Source organism: Mustela nivalis (genome assembly GCF_964662115.1).
Source record: "Mustela nivalis genome assembly, chromosome: 2".
Taxonomy (NCBI): Eukaryota; Metazoa; Chordata; class Mammalia; order Carnivora; family Mustelidae; genus Mustela; species Mustela nivalis.
The window spans coordinates 38664506-38680736 of NC_139021.1; the positions used below are offsets into that span (position 1 = coordinate 38664506).

Here is a 16231-nt window from a genome sequence, read left to right on the forward strand (position 1 = left end):
TCCAGGATAATAAATTGTCAGAGTACGGGTTCCAGGACAGAATAAACTTATGTTTACTCCTTGCTCTACCACAAAGCTTTGTGAACTTTGTGATCTAAGCCTTGGCTTCTTCCTCTGTAATGTGGGTATAACAGCAGGGCTTACTTGACAAGGTCACAGTGAAAATTAAAGGAGAAAACTCACAAGAAGCATCTAGAAAACTGATCATGACACGATAAACACTCCATAAATGTGGATTATTATTCATCTTATGATTGTTATTAAAAGGACTCCATCATTAATAAAAGAAAGGTGGTCAAAGCTGTGAAAGAGGGCGCCTGGGTGGCTCAGTGGATTAAGCCGCTGCCTTCGGCTCGGGTCATGATCTCGGTGTCCTGGGATCGAGCCCCGCATCGGGCTCTTTGCTCAGCAGGAGCCTGCTTCTCTCTCTCTCTCTGCCTGACTCTCCGCCTACTTGTGATTTCTCTCTCTGTCAAATAAATAAATAAAATCTTTAAAAAAAAAAAAAAAAAAAAAGCTGTGAAAGATGGCATCCTCTTCTTTGCAAGTCCCATTTTGGCCACTAGGATGACTTACTGACTCCAGGAACGAGCACTGTCCAAGGACGGCCTTGTCTACCTGGGTGGCTATCTATCTAAAACAGCCTGTCTGGCTGGAGCTATTTCCATTTGCTGTCTTTATGAGCCCAGAGGCATGCACAGCTATGAGCACATTTCAGAAATTTTAAAAATAAACAATGAAATGCCTCATGCTTGCCACACATGTATTTTTCCTTCCATGATTTAGGTTGGCTGGTTCTAAGCCATAAAATGTTTATAATAAGAAAGAAAAAAAAAAAAAAAAGAATGAAATCTGCCAGCTTCAAACTCTTTAACCCCACCCCCAAAAACTTTCCAACTCAAGGTTAAGATGTGAACAAATGTTCCAACCAATATGTTCATGAAAGATTTAATAATTACTTTGCTTATGAAAGTTTAAACAGCTGCTTAAGTTAGTAAAAAGGGTCCCACCCAGGCAAAATAACTTTCTGTACCCATTAAGGAGGTTTTACAAATCATCAGACTACATATTCAGATGCAAGGCAAAACTGCATTTGCTCTAATGCTTCTAACCAGTCAGTTGTGGATGGCATGATTCTGTTCACCAGGTCAAACAGGTTTTGTTTATTCCTTCAAGAGGGTCTTGACAGCATCACATTAAAGCTGTTTCCAAAAGAATTCCTGAGCTTTTCAATAATTTATTTTTAAAAACATATATACATGGAAGAAGCCATGCATTTTTCTGTAGGTTATTTTACAGTGTAACTCCAAGAATACAGGGTTCATTATCAGACGGATTTAGAAATGACAGGTCACATCGCATTCCTTTAAAGAAAAGAATAACACTATTCTTTGGGCTTTCATACATACAACTCTCTCCACTTGGAACATTCCCCATCCCAAACCCACCCCCCCTTAGCTTGGTTAACTCCTCGTGGTTAACTACAAGCGTTGAGGAATCAACAGGATCTCTCCAGAAGGGCTCCCTTGGCTTCCCTGACCAGGATGTTTGCCCCTGAAATGAGTCCCTATTATACCATGTAGCTGCCATATTATGACACTTACCACCTGCCATAGCCGTGATCTGGTTACTTGCTTGTCTTTTCTGCCCCAAGTGCTATGAGGGTAATGTGATACAGCCAGCATATAGTAAGAGCTCAATAAATTCTTTTTAGAATTAATGAATGAATTCCACCCAAACTGTACTTTTCCTTCTTTTTCTCCTCTGTATTCAAACTTTAACAACTTCTACCAGGTTTATTTCCTAAATAATTCCTGAATCATCCTCTTTCCCAACATCATGTTAACTGTCCCAGTTCATGTCCTCCTATCTTCTAACTGAATTTCAGTATTTGCCTCCTCTAAATGTATACAGTGGCCAAAGTGTACTAAAATGCAAAGCTCAAAAAATAAATAAAATAAAATAAAAGGCAAAACTCCTGCCAAAACCCTTCAGAGACTTCCTACTGCCAACAGGACAAAGCTCCAGCCTTGCACATGGCATGCCAAGGCTGCACTCTGTTCCTCTGATGTGCCCCTCCTATTTCTCAACTCCTTGCCTTTGCATAAGCTCTCCCCTATCCAGTAAAGGTCAATATATAGTGAGGGTCAGAGAGGCAAAATGACCTACCAAGAAAGTGGAAGAGGTAGGGTCTGAATTCTACTCACTATGTTTCTAACTACAGTGCTCTGCTGTCTACTTGAACTAACCCTATTGCTGTAACTCACACCTGACATGTACTCAGTAAATGTTTTGTATTAATGAATGGTTTTAAAAAATGAATCTTTAAAAAAAAAAAAACCACCAAAACATAAGCTATCCAGAGTATCTTATGCCTCTATCCTATTGTTTCTCCAAAAGTTTGGGGAATATTGCAAATATTTAAACTTTTTAAAAATTCCCAGAGTATACTAGCACAATAAAGCCTAAGAAATGCCACCAAAAAAAGGAGTTTATTTTGCTTTTGCAACAGAAGAGCTCCTAATTGTATCTGAACACAGAATGTTAAAAAACAAGCAAACAAAACATTTACAGACACTGCTACTCTGTCAAATAATCAAAGGGCTCCCACTGTATCTTGTTACTATCTAAGCATACAGTAGGTGTACCAGCAGTCTGATGATAATCCCCAAGTATTTTTTTTTTTAAATAATAGAATTTCAAGGCTGAAAATGATCTTTGAGTTTTCCCAAAGTCCCTCATTCTATAGTTGAAGGATTGAGTGGGCCAAGGTCATTCAGCTTATTTGTGGCAGAAATAAAATCAGAACCAAGGCATGGCCAACACCCACGCTGTGTTCCTTCTATTATTCCACACCTGACATTCTCAATCTGGGGTGACTTCTGTCCCAGCCATTGGGCAATGTCGGGAGTTTTTGTGTTTTTTTGATAATCATGGTTATAGGGTGTGGGGGAGAGGCCAAGGGTGCTGCTAAATATTCTACAGTGCACAGAACAGACCCCAACAACCAAGAATTATTTGGCCCAAAATGTTAATAGTGTAGAAATTAAAGAAACCCTACCCCCACCCCCCACCCATACACACAAAGAAAAAGTGAGCTCTCCAGTTAAAAAACTCGAACTTTCATGTCAATGTTTCCCACTGGCCTGCACAGTACTGCATTATATCTGAAATAATACCTTATAAGAAACTGAAATTGTTCTTTAAATCCATGAAAATAACTGTTATAGAAAAAATGTATGTATAAAAAAATTTCACTCATCAAGGCTTTATCAAAATGGGCTTGGATATTATCAACCAAAAAAAATGTGTAACACTTTTCTTTTTCACACAATTCCCTCAGAAGACTTCTGGAATATAGAATGGCCTAGTAAATCACTGAGGGGCAGAAGAAATGGGCCAGCCCCAAAAGTCAACATTGGAGAGTCTGTTCTCAGGAGAGAGTCTGTCCTACAGGGGCACTAACTCCCTAGTTTCAGGTCATCGGCCCTTTTGTCAGGTCAGTTTGAGCACAACCCTCCTTGTGTTTTTGCCTGTTTGTTGGAGTGAGGGACCCTGGCAGCATCCCAGGAAAGGGTTATTTGGGCTACTGTCAGGACAGGGTCCCCCTGACACTGGCATGATTCTGGGCTTGGAGGACCCAAAACATGTCACTGTGGGTTCTTTGGGAAGAGAGTAGAATTAATGTACAAAATACCACTCCTCAGCCATTTTCACATATTGAAACTCAATAAAGTATTTGTATTATTGGCATTTTTAAAAGCCTATTGCTAATCCAGAACTTAAAGCTTATGACTGAATTATGCAACAGGGTTTCAAAATGTGTCAATGCCTCATCAATCACGTATAAACTTTTCTAGAGCTGAAAATCACTACACCTTGTCCATGGTTCTTGGGCCAAATCAGAGGGATTCTCTATGCGCTAAATGCTTTTCTCTCCTTAAAGTGCTCTGTGTGAATAATGAGACAGAAGGGGTTGTGCTGGGTGCTAGTCCTAAAGGACGGCTGTCAGCCACTGTGTGAATGTGAGCCTACCCTCTGGTCACCCAGCATGTTCGATCTGCAAGCAGAATGATAAGAAAGTGCAATAAACCCTCTTTCTTTTTAGAGCTAATTTCCATTGCAAGTAACTTGCTCAGCATTATCTTCTTCAGTACGATAGGGAGAGCAAGGTAGAAAGGATGTGTCAGAGATAAATTAGCCACCCAAAACAACTCAATGTTTATGTCACTGTGGCCATTACAGTAGTCCCCTCCTTATCCACAGGGGACACATTCCAAGAGTCCTCTGACTCATCCGGTAGATGCCTGAAACTATGGATAACATTGCACCTTATATATACTATACTTTTTCCTGTACACACACCTATGATAAAGTTTAACTTCTAAATTCGGCACAGAGCTTAACAATTAAAAGCAAAGCTGAGCGATTTTCAGAATGTTTGCCAGAGTTGAGGAGAGCTAGTCTCCCTCACCAGCCAAAGAGAGAATGGTTCTTAGTAGGCATCTGAATCTCCAGCAGAGAGTCCTTTCCTGCCTGCACTCTCCTTTTCTGCTCGCTTCTGAGCACTCCTTTTCTGCTAGGTAATCTCCTCTTACCTATACCTGCCTCCCTCCCTACATGTCTCTTTTCCTCTGTCTTCTGCTCACCTCTGATTACTCACCCCAGTATTTATCTGTATCATAACCTTTATTTTATAGGGAACAGGAGGCGGGGTCTGAGAGCAGGAAACACCAGGCGGAGATCAACGTTTTAAAGTAGCAACTCTTTTTTTTTTTTTAATTTTTTATTAACATATAATGTATTTTTATCGCCAGGGGTACAGGTCTGTGAATCACCAGGTTTACACACTTCACAGCACTCACCAAAGCACATACCCTCCCCAATGTCCATAACCCCACCCCCCTTCTCCTAACCCCCGTCCCCCCAGCAACCCTCAGTTTGTGACTCTTAATCTCACAAAACAAACTGAGGAGATCAACGTTTTAAAACAGCTCTGAGCTTTATGGCAAAAATGGGGGAGAGATTAGAAGTAAAATCAGGGGGGAATAGCAAGGGCCTGAATTAGGACACTTAATAGGATGGGTACCAGCCACAGGTCAGTGGTAAAGAGGAGAAAATGAAAACTAACTCACCGTGCTGGCAGGTAAACACAGCTCCTTTCACAGAGACAGAAACTAAAGCAAGTGATCAGGGTCGAAGGAGTTGAGGTGTTCAACTTTGGACAATAGCTGCATTTAGGGGTCATGTCCAATATGTCAATGGACAATCGGTATTCCACATGGGCAGGAGAACTTCTAGATTTAAAAGGAATTGATATTAAGAAAATTCTCCAGCTACTTTCTCCTTTACTTCCTCTCTTCATTTTACTACAACAAAATATGTGTTGAAAGCTCCTACATGCCCAGTCCTGGGATAAGCATTAATAAAAAGCCAGAAAAAAAGTAAACAGACTGCCTGCTCGGGGCCTTAGCAAGCTCTGGCGGGAGATTACATAAGAGCATATAATGCTGAGATGAGGCCAAGGTTACCCAAGGAAGTTTCATGGAAGGGGTAAGCATTGATCAGGGATGGACTATGCTTATTCAGGTTCCTTAACTCACCTAATGCCTAGAGAGAAGAACACAGGCTTGCTGCCTTCCTTCACAGTCTGGACATCCCCTGTGGTTTCACATAGACTCTGAGACAGATTCATCCCCCAAAATAGTCACATAGACTTCACTGAACTCATCATTTCTTCTGTGGAAGTAATACTGTGACTTCTTCGTAGGAGAACTTCTGTTAATTTTCTACCCTGTATATCTTGGCAACACCATACTTATAACCCACTTCTGGAATGCTATGCAATGCTATGGTAGAGGTAAAAGTTTAATCCTGAGTCTTGGGAACTCTCTGGAATCCACCCACTTAGAGAAGATGTTATCCCCACAGAATACAGGGACTGAAGCTGTCTGATGGAGATCAGCATGCTAAATATTCAGGCTGACTTAGCAACTCCACTCTTAGGCATTTACCCAACAAGAAATAAAGACGTAGGTCCACGGAAAGACTTGCGCAAAAATATTCACAGAAGTTCTACTGGTAACAGTCAAAAACTAGAAACCAACCAGATATCCAACTGCTGAATGGATAAACAAATTGTGGTATATCCATGTGATAAAATATCACTCAGCAGGAATATAGAGGGATAGACAATTGATAAACAACATGGATTAATCTCAAAAGCACTATATGTGAGTGAAAGAAGCTAGACTCAAAAGATTACACATTCTATGGCTCCACTTTTATGAAATTCTAGAGAAGAAAAAACTCTAGATCTAGAAAGTGGATCAGTAGCTACCAGGGGGCAGAGGAGTGGAGGAGGAGATGGACAGCAAAGGCACATGAGGCAATGTTTGGAATAATGAAAATATTCCCTATTGTGAGCGCTGTAGTGGTTACATTGCTGCATACATTTTTCAAAGCTCATTGAATTATACACTTAAATTTGGTAAATTTATGTAATTATATTTCTGTAAAGCTGATTTTTTTTTTTTTTTCAATCAGCCCGAGCTGAGGAGTAGGCCCAAGCCTTCCCAACCAGGAGATGTCTGTGGCTCTTAGGAAGCCGTGTGAGCCAGCATGGCTTTCACTACAAGCCACTACAGCCCCAAGAACTCGCCTGCTTTAATGCTTTAGCTCAGACCTTGACAACCCCTGGCTGTTTCAGACTAAGGCTCCCAATAACTCATTCTCATCCCATCTCACCCAGCCTAGGGGCCAGAACAGGCTGCTCACCCAGACAACTGATCACAGATAATCCTAAAAACCCCTGCCCTGGACTAGCAGTCTTAAAAATGGCAACACTTTATCCTGGAAATACTAACTGGGGAACATACCTGGTAAGGATTATACTTTAAGGAGTCTGACTCCTTGGAAACTGGAACATAGACTCTGGGCTCTTCTGCTGTTATCAGGTTCCTAAAGGGCAAGGGGCTTGTTTCTTTTCTCTACATTGAAAACTAGAGTTTGTCTATAGCTATTTGACTCCCAAGGGTCCTACTGAGATCTTGCTTTTCCATGATTCCTATAGCTACAAGCCTAAGGCTGATGCATGCCCACATCCTGGATGTATTTTGGGAAGGAAAAAAAGGACCTGAACATAATACAAATCCTCACTGCAACAGAGCCCTTATGACTAGGAGAGGTCCTGAGTCAAGACATGTACAGAAGGTTTGTTTCTCCACCACTATTCACTTTTTCTTTCATCCCATTTACCCCTTTAAGCAAAATACAAGTCTGTAATTCTAGAATAACTTGATCTTTAAGTGCTATTTTTCAGCATTTCAATAACTACTAACAGAGGAAATCTGCACCAGACATCTTATCAGAACTGGGTTTTTTTGTACACTTGCTGTCATGTGAAGTAAACTTCTATTCAATGAGTGTGTGCACTCTACCAAACACTGTGCTAGGCTATGTGACTGGGGCTCGCTGAGACCTCGCGATAATCCTGCTACATTACACAGAACATCCCTTCTTTGCAGACAAGTTCTCTAAGACTCAGAGAATAAGTAACTTGCTAAACTTATTTAACTTTCAGTTAGCAAAGTCTGAATTTACCTCTAGTACTATTTGATTTTCAAACTTTGCTAAGGAAAAAAAAAACAGGAAATTATTGTGGTCTAAAACTTGACTTAACATTTTAAGGTGCTGGTTTTGAGTTCCTTCTCAGTCACTTACTAGCTGTGTGGACCTGAGTTTCCTTCTATATCACCTTTGAAATGATAAAAATAAATCCTACTTCACTGAGTTTTGAAAGACTCAAATAACACAATCTACACAATAAGCACAATAAATATTAGCTATTGGTATGATCTCAAGTGCCAACGTAGCTCCAAATGGAATAAATAACACACACACACACACACATACACACACGCATACACACACAAACACACACGTTGAGTTTCCACACCATGGATCCTATTTCATTCTTCAATTCATTGTAAAACTTTTGGTGGGGGGGGGGGGAATAAAGACCCTGCCTTGGATGAGTTTCTGTTCCCAGACAGCCCATGTACCTCCTTCACTCACCTGCTCTGGGTACTTGCTGCCAATGATCTCTGCTACAGTGTTGAAGGAATCAGCATCTGGGTAGTTCTTTGCCCCCATCTTCAGCTGAATAACAATTCTGTTCCCACGGGAAGCCATCCTGGATATCATCTCTGCATCTTCCACTGTGATACAAGCTGTCGGGATTTTTGGCACACCATCCTGGTATTCCTGAATACCTGTGTGAGGACTTGAGAAAAGAAGGCATCAGGTTACCTTAAAAGTAGAAATGGACTGGAGCACCTGGGTGGCTCAGCGGGTTAAGCCTCTGCCTTCAACTCAGGTCATGGTCTCAGGATCCTGGGATTGAGCCCTGAATCAGGCTCTCTGCTCAAAGGGGAGTCTGCTTCCCCCTTTATCTCTGCCTGCCTCTCTGCCTCTGTCAAATAAATAAATAAAATCTTTTTTTTAAAAAAAGTAGAAAAGAACCAAAAGTATTTTTTAAGTGTATTTGGCATTTGACTCTCACTGATCTTTGCATGTGAGAACTAGGATGGGTGGGCAACATTGGTTTATTTCTTTTGATTTAATTTATCTTTTTATTAAAAATAACTTAGAAACTTCAACTTAATGATCATCTTATTAAAAACATTACGTGAAATTTATTTTGATACTTTGATGATCCTTTAAAGTTGCGAGTTGCCTCAAACTGAAAAGAACATTAACAATGCTTTCAGGACCAAGAGGTGAGTGAACACATGTGTTCGAGAAGACAAAGAAAGCTCTGAAGTTCATCAAGGCTACAGACTAGAAGATCCACACCTCTGGAAGAAAACTGCCCACATACATCCAGCTCTCTGGTCATGGGCAAGCTCTGGGAATACTCTCTTCCCTCTCAACCACAGAGATCCAAACATGCAGCCCAGCATTGGTGGTAGAATGTTTTGCAGGAAAACTGTAGAACTATGGGAAATGTTTGTGCTTCCGTGAAGAATAGTGCTGAATAAATCCCAGTTTCTGATTTAACTGCTACAAGCAAATGAAAACCAGGAGAATTTTGGCACTAAAACAAAAATATTATCCCAACAGTCAAGTTTTTCCTGGTAATTTCCATATGCTGCTTAGATTACTGAAAACACTTATCATTAAAGTTTCTGTTAGTCTATTGTTGATCCAACCTCTATACATGCTAATTGAGTTTATCAAACTCATTTCCAAAAGTTGCTCTTTCAGACTGACCCTTTTCGATCCTGAGGTAGGACTCCAAACCTTCCCAAACCACAACTCCCTCAGGACCAAGCCAGCACAGGCTTCCCAGTGTGCATCATGCCCTATCAGCTTATTTCTATTTTCTGTGAAGGCACAAGCTAACAGCCTCCCTCTTAAAAGTAATTTTTCTTTTCCTACTTCCATGTTTGTTTCAGGTTGCCTCATATTTGTAGGAAACCCTTTCCCCTCCTCTCAGCCACAGCACATTTCTCTCCTGTAGAAGGGACTCCAACCCCACATGCATAAACATGAATGATCCAGTCTTATCACTGCTTTCTTGGTGTGACTGCACTGTTGTGACAATATGTCTGGTGACTATTTACTTACTTAGAGAAATTGCATAGCAAAATGATTAAGAACAGAGACTGAGGAGCAAAACCATCTAGGTTCAAATCTGGGTTATGGAACTTATTGCTAACTGACTTTGGGCAAAGTATATATAATTGCTTCAGTGGTTTCATCTATAAATAAAAGTGATAATAATACTTAATTCACAGAATTACTTTGCAGATTCAATTAATTTATACAAGTGAATCACTTGCCATGAAACAGCACTCAATAAATTGAACTAAATATTTGTTTTGTTAACTTGTCTGTTACATCATCCCTGCAGAAGGAGATGGTTTCATCTAAAATCCTTGGAACCATCTTAGCACACCCTCTATGAAGATCTTAAATGTTAGTCTTCATCAAGAGAGGAACAAATGACTTATAAACTCAAAAATTATGACACAGAAACCCTGAATCTGAACCCCTGCTCTGGAATATGCCTAATCCACTCTAACTTCTGGTTCACGGTGGGCTGTGGGGTCCCATAATCAAGGTCAAATACTGGCTCTACCATGGCATGAAGCAACCCACATGACCTCTCTGCTTCTGCGTTTCCATATCTATTAAGTGGAGAAAAATATTAATATTGACTTCATAATATTTCTGTGAGGATAAAAGATAGTATATAGAAAGAATTTTAAATGGTATTTGGCACATTATAATTATTTAATAAATATTAGTTATTATTTATTCAGTGCAATTTTTCCACTGAGTTGGTAGAATGATTAATGACCAAAAGTACTCTGACACGTGTAGGAAGACAATCTAAATATTTATTGTTCGGATAACCTTACATGATGTCTGGGATTCAACAAACGCTCTCCTTGTTCTCAGACTCACCTACTCAGAGGAGTTCAGGTAAACAGCCTCTCTCTTTTTTTAAAGTTTTTATTTAAATTCCAGTTAGTAAACATACAGTGTAATATTGGTTTCAGGTGTGCAGTATAGTAATTCAACACTTCTATACAACACCTGATGCTCATCACAAGTACATTCCTTAATTCCTATTACCTATTTAACCCATCCCTCCACTCACCTCCCCTTTGGTAACCATCAATTTATTCTCTACATTAAAAGTCTGTTTCTTTGTTTGCCAATCTCACTTTCATTTCTTTCCTTTCACTCGTTTGTTTTGTTTAAATGATTTTTTAAATATAAATTTGTAGCAATAAGTTACAGGTAATTTTCTTAAAGTCAGGACAGTAAGTTGGGCTTGTACCCATGGCTCCAATGAGGAAAACAGCACTGAAAGGCATCTTCCAACTATGGTTCAGAATTCAAGATATAAAAGCCTTTGTAATTTGTTTCTGCCATTAAGAATGTCCTCTGGTAGGACAATCCAGCACGGTTTAGAAGTAGGAAGAATGAGGACTCAACATATTTATCTGGAGCCCTGTCCTTTCACTGCCAATTATTCTACAAAGGATGATCAGCCTTAAACACCACCTTCCTGCTCCCATTTATAACCCCACCTGCAACTGAACAATAGCAAAGGGTAAACTATAAAGCACGCTGTAAAAAAATCCAAACGGTTGTACTTAAAAATTAATACCAACTCTTTACAAACTCTTCCAAAAATTTTAAGAGAAGGGAATACTTCCCAACTTACTCTACAAGATCTCATGATTACTGATATCAAAACCAGACAAAGATATCATAAGAAAAGAAAACTATGCACTAACATCTTTTATGAATATCAATGCAAAAAAAATCCTCAACAAAATAAAAGCAAACTGATACCAGCAACAAATAAAAAGGATTATATACCATGACCAAGAGGGATTTATCCCAGAAATGCAAGGTGGGTTTAACATAAGAATCAACCAATGTAATATATCATATAATACAAAAGGACAAAAGCCATCTGATCATCTCAATAGATACTGAGAAATCTAACAGTCCTTCATGATAAAGAAAAAAAAAGCTATGATAACAAGAGAGTGTGGCACTGGTATAAGGATAGACATAAGTCAATAGAATAAATTTAAAGTCCAAAAATAAACCTTCAAAAGAATGGTCAGCTCATTTCAACAAGAATGCTAAAATAATTCAATGGATATAGATAAATATTTTCAAAGAAATGGTGCTGGGGCCAATAAAATATCCACATGTAACAGAAAAGAAAGCTGTACCCATATATCACAACATATATTAAAATCAATTAAAAAATTAATCACAGGGGGCACCTGGGTGGCTAAGTTGGTTGTGTCTGACTCTTGTTTTCGGCTCAGGTCACTGTCAATGTCGTGAGATCCAGCCCTGAGTCAGGCTCTATGCTGGGTGTAGAGACTGCTTAAGATTCTCTTTCTCCCTCTTTCTCTGCCCTCTCCCTCCCCTCTCTCTCTAAAAAAAATAAAAATAAAAATAAAAATAAGATAAAATCTTTAAAAAAATTAATCAGATCTAAGTGTAAGAGCTAAAACTATGAAACTTCATGACCTTGGGTAATGAAATTGTATCTTAGATACAACACTAAAACCATAAGCAACAAAAGAAAAAATAGATAAACTGAACCATCGAAATTGTAAACCCTCGTAATTCAAAAGACACCATCAAAAAGTGATAAAACAATGCTCAGAATGGGAGAAAATGTTCATAAACTCTGTACCTTATAAGGCACTTATATCTAAAATATATACAGACCTCTTGAGAACTCAATAATAAAATAGCTAACTAATTAAAAAATGGGTAAAAAATGTGAATAGACTTTCTTCAAATAGAATATACAGACATTGAGCACATAACAGAATGCTAAATACCATTAGACATCAGGAAAATGCAAATCCAAACCACAATGAAATGTCATTCATACCCAGCAGGATGGCTATGATCAAAAAGACAGATAAAAACAAGTATTGGCAAGGATGTGAAAAATTTGAAACCCTGTACATTGCTGATAAAATGTAAAATGGTGTAGCCACTTTAAAAACAGTCTGACAGTTCCTTAAAAAGTGAAACATGTACTACTAGATATATATTCAAGAGAAATGAGAATATATATTCACAAAAACTTGCACACTAATGTTCATAACAGCATTATTCATAATAGTCAAACATAAAAACAACTCTTATGTCTATAAGGTCATGAATGGATAAATAAAATGTATGTCCATACAACAGAATATTAATTAACAATAAAACATTATGCTCTTACACAGGTTGCAATGTGGATGAACCTTGAAAATATTATCTTAAGTGAAAGAATTTTTTTAAAAAGACCTCATATTATAAGATTCCACTTATATGAAATGTTTAGTATAGGTAAATCTGTAGAGGTAGAAAGTAAGTTTTATGTTGCCTAGAGCTGGTTGAGGGCAAGGAAAATGAGTAGAGAATGCTAGTAAGTATGGGATTTCTTTGGGAGATAATGACAATGTTCTAAAATTAGTGATGGATGTTGTACAAATTTGTGATTATCAGCTCTTCTTTTTTAAAAATATTTTTATTTATTTATCTGACAGACAGAAATCACAAGCAGGAAGAGAGAGGGTAGCAGGCTCCCTACCGAGCAGAGCGCCCAACTCGGGGCTCCATCCCAGGACCCTGTGATCATGACCCAAGCCGAAGGCAGAGGCTCCAACCCACTGAGCCACCCAGGTGTCCTGATTATCAGTTCTTCTGATTCACCAGCTTGCCGGCCATAGATCTTGGGACTCCTTAGCTCCATAATCACATGAGTCAAGTCATAATAAAGCTCTTCATATATATATATATATATATATATATTCATTTGGTTCTCTTTTTCTAAAGAATCATGACTAAAACAGCCACAATGAGTCAAATTTCTTTTTACTTGTGGCAAATATATTCCAAACATTTGCAATGATCAAAATATGGTGATCAAAAAATGGTACTTTAAATATTTAAAAATTATAAATATTCATCTTAATTCTTTCTTTTCACAAATAAACAGCATCATATCAAATAAATAAATCCAAATTAAAATTACTGAAAGAAGCCATTATAAAGGATTCTGGGAAGATAGTGAAGAAATCCTGCCCTGTAAGAAGTGCTCAAGGGAGTCTTATAGGATGAAATGAAAAGACACTAGACAGTAACTTGAAGCCATATAAAGAAAGACCTTAATAAATAAATAGGCAATTATGAGAGCTATTTTTTATTATAACAACAGTTTATAGTACTGCTTTCATGTTTTCTAAATGATTTAAGAGACTAATGCATTTAAAATAATTATTAGTTTATTTGGGGACACATAATGTATTAAGATGTAACCTGGTGATATCACTGACCAAAAAGTATGGGTGTAGAGCTGAAAAGGATCAGTTTTTATATGTTACTGAAGTTAAGCTGGTATAAATTCAAATTACAGTCCTATAATTTTATGTATATATGAGTCCTATATTCTCTAGAATACAAACAAAAGGAAATGAAAAAGAAATATAAACATTCCACTACAAAAAATCATCTAAACACAAAAGAAGACAGTAATGCAGAAAAAGAGGGACCAAAAAAAGCTAGAAAGCATAAAGAAAGCAAATAGCAGAATGAAAGGAATGAGTTCCTACTTACCAATAATTACTTCACATGTAAATAGATTAAAATCTCTAATCAAAAGGTGGAGATTGGCAGAATGGATTTTTAAAATTATCTAACTACATGCTATCTACAAGAGAATTACTGAAGAGCTCAGGACACAAATAGTTTGAAAATAAAAGGATGAAAAAATATATTCCATGCAAATATTAACCAAAAGAGAATAAGGATGGCTATATTTATATCAGACAAAACAGACTTTAAAATCAAAAAGGGTTATAAGAAACAAAGAAGAACATTTGTATTAATGAAAGGGTCAATACAGTAAGAAGATATTAACAATTACGAACATTTATGCACCTAGTGGTAGACTATCAATATATATGAAGCAAAAAACTGACAGAAATGAAGGTAGAAATAGCTCTAGAATAACAGTTTGAGATTTCAATACTCAACTCTTACTAGTGAATAGAACAACATGTGACATACACCTGTTCATAAACATTCTCCTCTTGGGTGGTCCCTCAACATTTACTCCTGGCGTCTAGGCCTATAAAAGTAGGTCCTAAAGGAGGTGGGGTTTCAGAGATCTACTTGCCTTGTATCCACTCAAAACACACTTCTGTCCATGAGTCCCCTTGATAAACCATTTCTCATCAAGCTGGACTTCTCAATCTTTTTCTTCAGGTTTTTTTTTTTTTCTTTTGTCTCCTTCAGCCTTTAGAAGTCATTTTGTGTATACCTCCCTTTCACAGACCAGACAAAAGATAAGTAAGGAAATAGAGGACTTAAACAACACAATAAACCCACTAGATCTAAGAGACAACTCTATCCAATAATGATACACTCTCAAGGAGAAGAGTTTGGAAAGGGTGGAGGCTTCTGGCTTCTCCGAACAGGCCCCACTTTTTGTTTTCTTATCCTGGGCCTCCGGGTGTTATGGATGAGAACTAGTGGGGGCTGAGTGGCAGGAATGTGTGTACATCTCAAGGACCTAGATGCATGAATGTAGCATACAAATCCAAAGCACAGATGGAATGTTTTCCAGGATAGGTCATGTCAGGCCACAAAGTGAGTCTCAACATACTTGAAAAGGTATGTATCATGTAAAGCATCTTCCCTGGCCAGAACAGAATGACATTAGAAACATAACAGAAGGAGAGTGAAAATTCACAAATTTGTGGAAACTAAACCGCATACTCTCAACCAGGCAATGGATCAAAGACGAAGTCACAAGGAAAATTATAAAATATTTAGCTGTGAATGAAAACAAAACCACAGCATATGAAAACATAGAATGCAGCAAAAGCACTGTTAAGAGGAAAAGTTTTACATTAAAAAACAGGAAAGATCTTAAATCAACCACCAAAATTTATGACTTAAGGAACTAGATACAAAAAAAGAAGAACAAACTAAACTCAAAGCTAGTGAAAGAAAGGAAATAAAGAATAGAACAAAGATTAAAAAAAAATTAGAGCAGAGATAAATGAAACAGAGAATAGAAAAAGAACAGAAAATAAAACCAAAATAAATCAATAAAACCAGAAGTTGGTTCTTTGAAAAGATCAACAAAATTGACAAACATTTAGCTAGTTGGACTGAGAAATATAGAGAGAATAGTCATATTACTACAATCAGCAATAAAACTGGGGACATTACTACCAATTCCACAGAAATAAAAAAGGATTATAAAAGAGTGTATGAGCAATTATATGCTAACAAACTAGATAGCCTAAATAAAATGGACAAATTTCTAGGAACATAAAACCTACCAACTCTAAGCCATGAATAAATAGAAAACCTGAATACATCTGTAACTTGTAAGGAAATTGAATTAGTAATCAAAAAATCTCTTTCCAAGGAAAAGCCCTGGCCATGATGACTTCAAGGGCAAATTCTACCTAACATTTTTTTAAATTTTCTTTTTCTTTTTTTTTTTTATTGTGTTCTCTTGGTCACCACACAGTACATCATTAGTTTCTGATGTAGTGTTACATGATTCATTGTTTGTGTGTAACACCCAGTGTTCCATGAAATCCGTGCCCTCCTTAATACCCATTTTCCCTAACCCCCACCCTTCTAAAACCCTCAGTTTGTCTCCCGG

The 16231-nt window shown here is 37.8% G+C and overlaps 1 protein-coding gene across 4 annotated transcripts in view; it reads right to left on the reverse strand.

Annotated features, from left to right (window-relative positions):
* The window catches only part of CPQ (carboxypeptidase Q), a 460217-nt gene that overhangs the window by 245567 nt on the left and 198419 nt on the right, over nt 1–16231 (reverse strand). For all 4 annotated transcript variants that reach the window (XM_082722832.1, XM_082722829.1, XM_082722830.1 and 1 more), the window contains one exon: nt 8077–8284. In XM_082722832.1, the coding sequence (XP_082578958.1) occupies nt 8077–8284 (208 nt within the window). The remainder of the gene's footprint in view (nt 1–8076; nt 8285–16231) is intronic.